General features: G+C 32.4%; 1 protein-coding gene and 1 long non-coding RNA gene across 5 annotated transcripts; one reads left to right on the forward strand and one right to left on the reverse strand.

The window, feature by feature from the left end:
• The first annotated feature begins 572 nt into the window (after positions 1–572).
• Positions 573–1,412, forward strand: LOC106666085. The gene is made up of 2 exons (XR_001340382.1): positions 573–860; positions 1,241–1,412. It is a non-coding gene; the product is annotated as an uncharacterized LOC106666085 (long non-coding RNA).
• A 1,345-nt stretch (positions 1,413–2,757) lies between these two features.
• Positions 2,758–9,448, reverse strand: LOC106666246 (major facilitator superfamily domain-containing protein 6). 4 transcript variants are annotated; one of them, XM_014393308.1, is made up of 10 exons: positions 9,376–9,448; positions 8,920–9,319; positions 7,686–8,040; positions 7,132–7,617; positions 6,540–6,906; positions 6,318–6,479; positions 6,108–6,238; positions 5,828–6,020; positions 5,631–5,749; positions 2,758–4,731 (listed from the first exon to the last, which is right to left on the reverse strand). In XM_014393308.1, exons 2-10 carry the CDS (start codon positions 9,291–9,293, stop codon positions 4,726–4,728), a joined length of 2,193 nt encoding a protein of 730 aa, XP_014248794.1. In that variant the 5' UTR covers positions 9,294–9,319; positions 9,376–9,448; the 3' UTR covers positions 2,758–4,725. The 4 variants fall into 4 exon arrangements, with proteins under 4 accessions (XP_014248794.1, XP_014248795.1, XP_014248796.1 ...); XM_014393309.2 differs by having other exon boundaries at positions 8,920–9,329; positions 9,376–9,433; XM_014393310.2 differs by having other exon boundaries at positions 5,631–5,746; positions 8,920–9,421.
• Between the last annotated feature and the right edge of the window lie 3,351 nt (positions 9,449–12,799).

A 12,799-nucleotide genomic window follows, 5' to 3' on the forward strand; every position in this document is an offset into this window, starting at 1 on the left:
TGAATTTTTAGATAAAGTTCAAAACAAATTTATTAGAATCCTTCATTTTCAATTTCCTCTCTTTTCATCCTCAGAACCGTTTTTCTTTACAATGTAATCAATGGGTGGCTAAATTGTACTGACCTCATTTCATGAAATACTTTCAATGTCCCAATACATGCTACCAGGCATTCATAAGAGAAGGAAATAAGATTGATTTTTTTCATCAAAATTTTAATATATTTGAACATAAATTAAAGGCAATAATATTATAGATTGTTTTGAAATAAATATAGCTTTATTATATAAAATATAATTCTTCTACTATATAAAATATATAAATATAGATTATTATTATTATTATTAATGCTTCTTGTTGTTTTGTTCTTGTTATTTTATACATTTTGTTTATAACCTCATGATTTGTACTCCTTGTAAAAGGATCTTTGATATATAAGTATATATAAATAAATAACTATATAGAACTATTACTTAATAGAGGAAACATTAGGGGTGGAAATATATCTAACATTTACACTTTTCATAAAGAAAAAACCATGGTTTCATTTTTTAATAAATATTTAACAAAGAAAATAAACATTTTTTATTCACTTTTACATAAATTCAAGGCCAAGAAATGGACACAACTACATTAGATGATGAAATAATCTCGGTTAATGGAATTTATTTGCTGTTCACGTTTGTGTGTTGTTTGTGTACATGTGTGTACACTTTCAGAAGGAGAATGGATGAAGAACCATTCGGAGACCAAAGCAGAGAAAGGGAGCCTTTGCCAACCATATCGGAATGCTTCCATACAGATTTAGTAGGCTTGATATTTATCTTGTCGATCCCTTGTGCTTTAATACTGTTAAATCAAGGTAATAAAAAAATTATAGTAACTACAGTGATTTTAGTTCCGATTTTATTAATTTTAAAAAAATTAACAAAAGTATTTCAATACTTTATTCTACTAGGGCATGAAATTTTCACTGTTTCACACAAGAAAAAATAAATTACTGAGCAAATAATTGATTATTTTATCAATTAAAATGAACTGTAGGCCAACTCTGAGTATAAAAATGAAACAATATCAATGGCCTGTCGGGAGAATTATTTTGTATTTTGGCATTGTTTTGGGCACATTGTAAACAGTTCATTGATTGCAATAAATAATAACAAATGAAACATAAAATTCAGCAATTTTTTGCCAATTTGATTTTATATGTTTACATTTTCCTCAATAATTTATTATTTACAGATTCTACCGAAGACGATTAGTGTTCAAATGTGTGCACCGAAGACAAAAATAAACCACATTTTAGTTGAAATACTGACAACCAAAAAGTATAACTGTATTATTTTTGTAAAAGTTGTTTGTGAATTTTAATAACATGAAATAAAACAGTGAAGCTGAAACTTTGACAACTGAATTTCTTTATTTTTTTAATGTCTCTGAATTATTACAAAAAATAGGAACTAATAACTATATCTATGAAGTACTATATACAATAAAACAACCCTGTTTCCTCCAAAAATCGGAACAGAGGCCCCATATATTTGCTGCCATGCTCAAGTACAACTTTTATATCAGGTGGCATTCCTATACGCTCTCTATATGGAACCCTTCAATTAAGTTGGTTTTGGCAACCTTACTCTACCTGTGTGGTGATTAATGACCGTTAGTCGATGATTATTCAGAAATCGTTAGATGCGGTCTGGTGTGATGTAGGTTTCAGAAAAACATTTTCTTTATCGTGCTAACGTTTCGAACTTTATTGAGATCATCTTCAGGGCCTTGGATTTACAAACATTGTTTAAATTTAACAAAAACATGTAGGATGCAAAGTGTTTGTTTTCTGAGTAATTGTGGCAGAAAACAAACACTGAGTGAGTAGAATATAAAATACTTTGATTGAATATAAAAAAATATTTTTTTGCATTGTATAAATTCACTTTTTTCCACATCCTACATGTTTTTGTTAAATTTAAACAATGTTTGTAAATCCCAGGCTCTGAAGAATCTCAATAAAGATTGAAATGTTGGCACGATAAAGAAAATGTTTTTCTGAAACCTGCATCACACCAGACTGCATCTCACAATTTCTGAATAATCTTACTCTACATGTCAGACACAAAGTTGAAGTTTGACCCAAAAGCGAGTATCCGTGTGTTAACTTCACATGGCCTATCTTTAATTAGGTTACAATGATCCTTTACAAGTCAGATCCTCCCAGGACCACGTATCAACAGTACTATTGATACGTAAGAATTTCTTTGACAATATGGCATATTTTTAGCATCAAAGGGCCGGATCATGGTGGTTAAGTCCGGAGGTTGAGCCATCCCAACCTTAGTCACTTTGTCCGCCTTTTCGTTGCTAGGAATGAAAATGAAAACTGTTTTACAATGGCTGGCATTGAAGGGAGCTTGAATAGAAAAGTTTATTAGCAGGAAGTGTTCTGAAAAAACTGTAATATTGGTGTAAGTGATGACACTATCATCATCACATGTTTATTAACATTTATAATATACTATAATTAACAACATTCATTACAATGTACATCATAAATGCTTACATTTCAATGAACTTATAAATTTACATGATGTCTATAATTGGTTTTTCTGAAAATATCCAATATTAATTTATAAAATAAATACAATATATGGAAGTCTTTATTCTTTAAATAAAACTACTGATTCTTTATATCAATGAAAAATTTTAAATATAAGACATACAGATTGAAACAGTACATAATAATTTAAATCAATTTTAAAACCAAATTCTTTTCCCTTCTTTTTTATTCATTTTTAAATTCATACTTTTATTTTTACAAATTTTTAGGCCTTTTTAATCTCTTGATTTCTATCGATAAGTTGTTTACAACTTAAATAAATCTAGAACCTATGATTTGTCTCATTAAAATTTATTGCATCTTACTGTTTATTGTAAACATCAATTAAGAGATTATGTTAGGATTTTGTTTTTCTAATTTTTTTAGCACTGGTATTTTGACATCAAATTTTTTGGAAACAATTCTAATACACATTGATCAGTACTGTATTATCCAAACATAAACAACAAATAAACAACAAGAAGCATAATTGAAAATGCTTAAATTGAATCAATCACACAAACTATCGATCACATAAACTATAACTAAATGTAACAAGCATTAATACTGATATGTACCATAATCACAATCTTGTTTTGTGTATGTGTGTATGTGTTGTGTTGATGCTATGTATATGTATGTGAGTGTGTCATTATGTATTCAATTTATATTTTCTCAAAAACAATATAACTTTTTTTGACTACGCAATTCTTTCATATCATCGATCTGTTTAGAATATTTCTGTGGTATTATTTTTTTTTTTTTTTAAATTCTCATGATCGTCAATACAAAAAAGGCACATAAATACAAATATAGTATTTTCATTGAAAATATAATTATAATTTTGAAAATTGGTATCATAATTGCAATTACTCTAATGTTTTGTTATCAAAGACAATTTAGTGTTTGAATAGGAATGTGTATTGAACTCACACGATCATCACTGGCAGAATCAGAGCTTACATCATCAAATGCAAAGCAGTTTGCATTATATTATTAAAACATCCTTACCCTTTTCTCATTAGTATCAACAGTTACATCTCTTAAAATCAAATCATGAAGAAACTTGATTTAGAATATGCAATAAAATTGGCCTAACTCAAAACTTCAAATTCTTATGTAAGAGTGTATTTTTGTAAGGTTGAATTTGTATTTTAGTGTCGCTTGCTAATATAATCTAGAGAACAAAAATTGAAATTAAAAACATATTAATTGAACTTTTGAGGCATTACACAATTATCTAAAAATGTTTTCTATTTTTGTAAAACTTTAATCATTATGTGCTATCCAGAAATAAGTATTTAAATATTAGTTCAATCCTTTTAGCAAATATTTAGCAAATTATTTATAAAAACTGGAAGGATTTAAAATGTTTCCAAAGGTTTTGAAATTATTTTCTTTCTTTCACAAGTCTTCCAAAACCACAACAAAAGGTAATGGCACTAAATATGTTGTTTACAAAATTAAACTATTCAACTTATTGGTATCTACTTAAATCACAATTTTTCCTAAAATTTAATTTAAAAACATATTTACACAATATTTCTTTAAATTGCTTTAAACGACGCTTTTATGAATATTGTTTCAAGTACAATTTTTTCTTTACATGTGTCAACATGAAAATACCGTTCAAAAAAACACAGTTGGCTAATAAGCATTAAATTTTATTATTATTATTTTTTACAAAGGCAAGTCGTTTAGTGTTTCACATACATTCTAAATATATACCTTTGCAATTAAACGAAATCTCGAGTTATTGTTAATTTACATTGCCATAATACAGCAGATTTAGGCAATTACATATATTAATAATAGCATATAGGTATTATTATTTACAACATAATGTTACTTAATTGATAAAAGGTGCTTTGCATAAAATAAACTAACACTTTTAATTGAAGATTCTGTACTTTTAATGATTCTGTTAGTACAATAGTTGCACTTCTTCAGTATGTCCTTTGCTTGTGGCTAAATTGAAAGCATTAAGTGGTTCAAAATATCGTGCTATTCTTCAAAAGATACAACTTATTTATATATTTTTTCGTTGTTTAAGGACTGACTGTGTTATGAACTTGTTGTTGGCATAAAGAGATTGGACAAAATTCAAATAAAACTCCATTAATCCATCAACTTAGTGCTGAAAAAAGAACAAAAGAAGTAAATAATTACATATGATTTAAGTATATTATATTGCTTGTTAACATTTAAATAATGTTAATAATAATGAATAATAATAAGTGACCTTTTTAAATTACTGATTACTGATTCATACATACACATGTGTTCAGTGTTGAACTTATTCTCACTGTCCCCTAGCAATTCCAGGTTTGTGTAATTTACAATAAATTACTGGTAGGCCTCGAGAATCAACTACCCCAGGGTTCCTGTAGCTATCAACAGCTAGGTCATTTCATCTCCAAATGCAAACCCATCAACACCCTCTCACTCACTTTTAAATACATTCTTATTTATTTACATCCCATTCACTCAGTTAATGGGTAGTGGAGTACTCAGTATTCCTCCATCACCCTATACACACATTATATAACTATTAACTAATCGAATTGAGGGTTGATGAGTTAGTCAATATTCCGCCATTAGCTCTCTCACACAACACATTCATGCTAATAAATACATTCAGTCTTAACAAACAAGGGACACAAAACTATCAATACTATATATGATAAAAGAACTGTCTCCCAAGGATCAGAATAGTGGACCCGGATACTTGCTGTCATCCTCAAGCACAATTCTCATATTGGGTGGTATTCCTATGCGCTCTCTATATAGAGAAGAATTGCTGGTAAGGGGGACATATCAAGCAGCCTTTTTCTGCATTCGGGACAGATATATATACAGATATATACTATCAAAAAACCTGACCGAAAGTCCCATCCTCACAACCTTAATTTAAATTAGCTTAAACAAGATTGTTAAATGAGCTACTTAATTTAGACTTCAGTACCATATACTTTAGTGTAATAAAACTCAATAATTTTATATGCTTAAATAAGAGTGAAATATTAAATTTCTTACTTGATATTGGTGCATCATAGTTGATTCCTGCTGAGGAACATAGTGGTTTTGATAATTGTAGTTACCACCTCCACCACTTCCTATACTATTGTCTTGCATGAAAGGATTTGTAATACCTGCTTTAAAAATATAAATAAATAAAATCCTAATCCTTTTATTATTTAGAAAATATCTTCAGTATCAAAGACAAAGATTACCACTTGGTGGCTGTGGTTGAGGTGGAGCATACTGTCCTGGAATATCTAGATTGCCACCAGTTGTATTATATGTGGCACCATACCCTTGATTCTCATTCCCTGCCAGCTCGTGTAGCCTAGTACTGGATAACGCTCGAGGCATCGGATTGCTTGGTACACCGTGTGGTGCCAAATGCGCTGTTTCCTCTGCCACCTGAACAAATATGAAATACATATATAAATAAATAAAAAAGTTTAAATTTAATCTCAGAGTATGTTAAAAAATATGAAAATACACCACCTGACGGGGATCCTCAGTTACTGGGATTTCAGAGACAAAACCTTCATCTTTCCTGTAGAAGTTGATAAATATAAAAGCTCCAAGAACCAACAGGCAGACTACACCATAACCTCGAAATGTTGCTGTTGATCCTAAAATTACAGATTACATTAACAACACATTTAAATGATATAAATAATTGTTTTATTAAACAATTAAGAATTTACAAACCAAAATAGGTTACCAACAATCCTCCAAAAACTGCACCACAACCTCTTCCCAGGCCATGATGCAGACCTTGAAGGACACCTTGAGCTGAACTTCTAAGATGCTGAGGAGTATTGTGTGCAATATAGGAACAACATGCAGCCCAAACCGCAGCATGAGTAATGCCTAAAACACGTTTTTTTCTCAGCCGGGTCTTACATATTTATATATAATATTCTCACCTACCTTGTATAAACTCAAATGGGAGGACCCACCAAGGGTTCTTCAAATAGGAAATATAAAGGAAACGCAAAACATTACCAACTAGTCCAAGGCATAAAACCTTCACATGCCCCATTTGCGAAATAAGTTTAAAACTGAAGAAATATGCGAATATTTCTGAAATGTGATTGATGACAGAAGCTACACCAAAAAGAGTCGGCGTCCCACCGAAATCTTGCAAGTGCCAGAAAAGAAATGTGAAAATGAGTCCAATTCCAAATCCCATGAACCATGCAACAAAGAGAAACGAGCCGCATTTGAGATTCGCAAAGTGCTTGAGAACAGTGACCCATTCTGGAATTTCTCTCATTGTTTGAGCAAACATTTGTGACTGAAAAAGAAATATATGTTTGATCGAGGGCAATAAATAAATTATGTTTAAATAATCATAAAAGTCAAAATTATATAAAACTGACTTTAAATTTTAAACTAAATTAGTTGTATTATTTTCCAAATAGTTTGTGCCAAAATCATTGACACAAAAGTTAAAATTATTTCTTTAAATTTTACATTTAATTATATTTAATTATTTAAAACAATTTTTTTTTTTATGTACCTTTCCAACATTTGGTGGTGGTTTAACTTGCATGCCTGATGTGTCTGCAAGTGCTGGCAAATTGAGCTGTTGAGCCAACTGCTGCTGCAGGAATTCTTCTCTTGTAAGTTCAGGTGGAGGCATTTTCTCTGTTACTTCACAAGTTTCTCCTGGAGGATCATATTTAAAGGTGATCTGAGTAGCTGTGATCAACGCAGCACCCATCAATACAGAAAACGTTGCAAAACATATAGTGTAATTCTTCTCTTTGGTATCAGGGGTACAAGGGTGGTCTGGGAAAGCTGTAGAATGGTCCAATGCAATACCGACAAAAAACATAGCCAGCCCCCATCCTAACGAGCCGAACATCCGTTGATGCCCATAATGATCAGCATCTTCACCTAATAGAGTAATTACAGCTGAATCTGCTAGAGTTATTGCAGGAGCACTAAAAAATTCTCCTATTATGACAAGCAGAAGAAGAAGGAAGAAGGCTTTTTCTATGTCCTAGGGAAACAAAAAAAAATTGTCATAAATTTACTACATTTGTAATTGAATTTTTTCTTTTTTTGTACCTGTGTCCTGTAAACAATCGAGCTAAACAACGGTTTGACCCAACCACTCTGTTCTTTTTCATCATAATTAATTATATGAAAATCTTTTAAATCCAATGGTGACATTCCTGGTTGCAGTCTTATCCTTGTCGATCTTTTCCTTCTGATAAGATGTTCAGACTCCAAATTATTTTCAAAATTAAAATTTGGGGCTTCTCTTTTAGCTAAGTCATGGACTTGTGGTGTTCCTAGGTAGACATGAGTCGTATTGTAAATGACGCATGATTTCGCAGGAGGCTGAATAAAACCAAGTGGAAGAGTGAAAAGGATCCAGCTAAGCAACGAAAGCAGAAGTAATTTTTTCCCTTGTTGATACCTGAAAAGTTTCAAGAGGGTGGTTAAAAACTTTCCAAACCATTATGTAAAATAAGATTATTATTATTATTAACCAAATTAAATTTTTTTAAACCATAATTCATACTACATTTTGCCAAGTGATTCCAACAAATAAAATTGATTTCTCCCTTAAAAATAGTACCAGATATGTCATCCTGTTTGTTCCTCAATTATTATTTAGTTCTATTTAATGTATTTTTTAATTAATCTGTATTAACCACTGTAATGAAATGGGCTTAATAAATAATAAATAAACAATGGAGATGAAACAACTTCATTTATAATGTTCATATTGTAATGTAACAATTATTTATTGAATTAGGTCAAATAAAAGCATATTGTTGTAAATATTGGCACAATTAAAAACAAATTAATTAAAGGCTTTTACTGGACGATTTTGAAGAAAAATGGAGGGAGGGTACGCACAAGAATTAAAAAGGCGGGAGTACGAATAATTAACTCAGTTACGCCCTCTTTTGACTTTTTGCACTATTCGAAATTGGACTTCTTTGGTCTTTAATTATTTACCTATGAATTTTAAAATACAGACCAATCTTATCTTTGAAAGATATTAAAGAAGGAAATCTTTACAGAAACAGCCAGTGTTTGATTTAAGTAATGCTGTTTTGGTCTTTTTGACAAGGGTGTAAATTAAATTTTAAATTGAAACAAGCCCCTATGATTTTAAACAATTATTTTCATAGGTTTTATAATTTTGTGTTATAAGGTTTTTTGTTATTGATTTTTTTTTTTTTTTTATTGTGATAGATATAGACAGTTTATTCCTAACGTAGTATTGAAATAAAGCTTTGGGGAATAGTTTAAAAGCGAAAAATGTAGATGTTCGTTCTTTTAATACCTGTCAGCCAGACTGCCCCAGAAGGGCGCTGATAGGAATTCAATGAAGGGCCTAGACCCTATGAGGAATCCACACTGGCCCGGGTTCATCCCCATCTGCTTAAAGTATATGCCCATGAGTGGGAAGAGCGATCCGAACGCAGAATAAAAGAAGAAATAGAAGGTTTTGACAGTCAAAAGCTCTTGGTCGACGGAGGCACCGCAAAGCATTTCCAGTATATCCGATTTTCCTCTAATTTTGTGCGTTGCTTCCTTTGGTTGAGGGTAGGCCTCAGGGTCGACCTCGCCGAGCGCGTCAGGATCGACCTTCGGCCTCGCCATCCCCCGCTGTGACATCGGTATACTCTCGCCGTACCCATCCAACCCGGTTGACATCCTTCCTTAAACCGAGCCCCGAAACCCTGGAACGTCCTTAATTTCACATCCACACTCGCTGGATTTATAAAATCAATATTACCCACTGCCCTACAGACTGGCAGTCCACCCGAGTTGCGTGATATCCACCTTTCTCATCCCGTTCAATCAATACCATAAGAATGTATGATCTTAAACCAAAACCATCTCGATTTTTTGTTCTGTTGTATTTAATCTCTTGTAAAAACATACAATTTCCAAAATTGTATTAAATAATATACTATCCTAAAATTATATTAAAGTTAATTCAATAAATACGTACATAATACTCTACTTTTTAAAATCGACTGAGCAACCATCTATTATGTTGATCTAGAAACATAATAGATGTTAGTTTTTAAAAGAAATTGAAACTACAGGATAATCTAAATTAACAAATACAAAGCTACAATGGGCATACAAAAATGCAGGTTCTGAAAAATATAATTATTTATTCAATCAATATCATTCAATTCTGTAAATGTTACATAGACCAAGTAATTTTGGAAATGTCAAATAATTTCTTTTATTAAAAAGGCTTTTATTATTTAAAAATCACTCTTTCCACCGATTTCATTTAAAATTTTAAAGACCTAGGAAAATCCATTTTTGCCAATAATATTGCTTCTATCCTTTTTAAAAAGATAGTTCCTACTCACAGGAAGTTGTTTTGCAACGTCCGGATTTCGAGCCTTTTAGCTCATCATCAGGTTGAAGGACGACACTGGCAATTCATGTCGAGAGACGTGGTTGTAGAAGTCCTTCAACCTGATGATGAGCTAAAAGGCTCGAAATGCGGATCGTTGCAAAACAACTTACTGTGAGTAGGAATTATCTTTTTAAAAAGGATTGAACACCACACTCACTCCATCATTTATCATTTCTATTGCTTCTATATTTATATATACTTTTGGTAGCGTCCTTCAACTCTGATAGACCTCGAACCCTTCTGAAAAATTTCAAATAACAAAAAATATTAAATTAAAGGCTCGCTCCTACCTGGAGTTTCAACCCCAGGATAGACGAAAGACTTCGTCAAGAAAGTCTCACCCAAATGATAAATTGAAGAAAATTTAACTTATGTACGTTGTGCCAAGAAGTGGACGAAACCGCAGTACTACTACTATAACTGTGAAGGCTTAATAAGGGAAAGCCTGAAGTTATAGTGAGCTAGTGGTTGCAAAATAGAAGCACAATAATTCAAAATAATAGGGGCAGTGCAAAAGGCTCTTTAGTCACTTCAGGAAATCTGCAATATTACGGCGTTCTTGTACCTTTAGCATCACAGTCCTAGGAGTGCTCAAGAAAGAATAATAATCTGAGGTTAACTGGAATTCTAATTTAAGGTGGTCGAAGGAACTAGACTAGCCGAGTATGCAGAAAGTAAACAAATAGATCGAGAAATATAAAATATAACACTATACTAAAATTCCAAGTTTAAAATGATTGAAACTTCAAAAAACTGTTTCTAGCAGGAAGACCAAAGTGGCCAATGACCCTTGAATTACAGTGTAAAAATGGTCTAGACTAGAAGAGATTCCTTCTGTCAACACGTCCTACTTGTCAAAAGGTAAGAATTGAAGAAAATCATAATCCTGACCATTCACTCTTGGACTATCGTTTCAAAACAATGAATATAAAAATTAACACGAGAACACGTTCTATTAGCGTGAACAGTCCAAAAACGGTACTGACTAATGTCATTTTGGAAAGGCACATCGCTAAATTAGCTAAGTGACACATACTACACATACAAGAAAGTGGGAAAATTCCGTAAGTATTGTTCACTTTCCATTTTATAATCTTGAAGATTAAGGCAGAACAGAACCATAGTTTGATCGTTACGGACCTTTTTGGTAAGCTATTCTACGGTGTAACTTAGACCCAGTACTGAAAATAATTAAATGCCGAAACGCGTCTGACAGACCAAACTGAGCAGAATAAATCAAAATTTTGGCTATCGACCAAACTTCAGGTTCATTAACATGGAGAAATCTCACAATGGCTTCTTTAAGACCACCACGACCGAATTCTATTGTGCAAACTCTATTATTGTTTAGAGCTCTTTGTTAAGGTTAAGGCTTTTTATCAGATGCCAAAGCTTTTAAGGGCTGCCATGTGATATTCAGGCCTTGACTTTTTAGTAGGATCTCAGCCTGCCCAGGCTTTCGCACAAACAGAAGACATGTTCCGCTGTTCTTTATCCTGGCAATATCAGCACAGGCGATCCGAGTCTATCCATATCTGCCTATACATATGCCTTCGGAGTCTGCAGACTGTCAGACTGAGACCTGTCAGCAGTCCAACTATTCTAGTCCTGACGGTTTAGAGTTATGCCGTTTGTGCGATGGTACTTTGATGAACTTTTAATGTACTTCACATGCCTCTGTCCTGAAATACAATCACATTGTGCCGAGGACTTTTCCTTGAAGTACGTTTTTAGCAATTTGGTATGCTGCAAGAGGGTTCGAGGCCAATAGACCTCATCGAACTTTCCTTGGTCGATGTGTCGACCTTGTCGTTGAGAGCGTAATTTTTTAATTTTCCCTAATGGCTCACGGGTTTTGGTGCTGTCCCAAACGGCTCTGTAAGTTAGAACCGAGAGATCCGAGTAGATGGCGATTCTTTTGTTGGTGATACCTAGACTTTGATCCCTGGCAGTGTTTAGTGGCCACAGTTTTCGCCTGAAATACAGTGATGATGGCAAGGCTTATATGAATTGTAGTCCTTGGTTTATTTCCAAATACCAGCTTCAGACCCGCGTTCGGTCTTAGAGTCATCTATAAACCATACATCCGCAATAACTGGGATCCCTTTATATCTTAGCTGGATCCCCTCCCAGTTATGTATTTATTGTGTAAATATTGTGTATTTGAATTTGAAATTTCTTATCCAATCTAAATTTTGGGGTCAAGGCAAGGCATCTGTAAAACTTTTCCTATAATTCCTCGTGAAGCTTTAATCGTCTCTATTTATGCGGGAGGCTGTTTCTGTAGGGCTTTAGCAAAAAGTGGGTTTTATTTATCAATATCATGGATTTTAAGCCTTTCAATTTTATCATTATTGTTATAAATATAGATTTAAAGGGAAAATTGCGATGATAGACAGACCTAAATGACCTGTAACAACCAACTTAAAGGTTCATCACCTTGTAGGTCTCAGTGTTATACAATATAGCTTTAATTAATACTATATTTCAATATTATAATTTTAGATTAAAACACTATCAAAGATGAAGCCAGTTAGAAAAAATATTGAGTTCCTTCGACGAGCTTTTGAAGAACATTCAGAAGAGAATTCGAAATATTTAAATTACAATTTAATAATAGTAGAAACTTATGGTTTCAATGTTTTCGATAGATGTTCATATATGTTAACTTTTTCAGTGTTCGAAAGCCCAATGAAGGTACTGCGTGTTTTTTTTCCACCCAATTGGTTTTATTTCTATTTTGTTAGGTATTGTTTTAAACAATTCATCACATACATTA

The sequence above is a fragment of the Cimex lectularius genome, unplaced genomic scaffold (assembly GCF_000648675.2).
Source record: "Cimex lectularius strain Harlan isolate CLEC.00 unplaced genomic scaffold, Clec_2.1 scaffold5, whole genome shotgun sequence".
NCBI lineage: Eukaryota > Metazoa > Arthropoda > Insecta > Hemiptera > Cimicidae > Cimex > Cimex lectularius.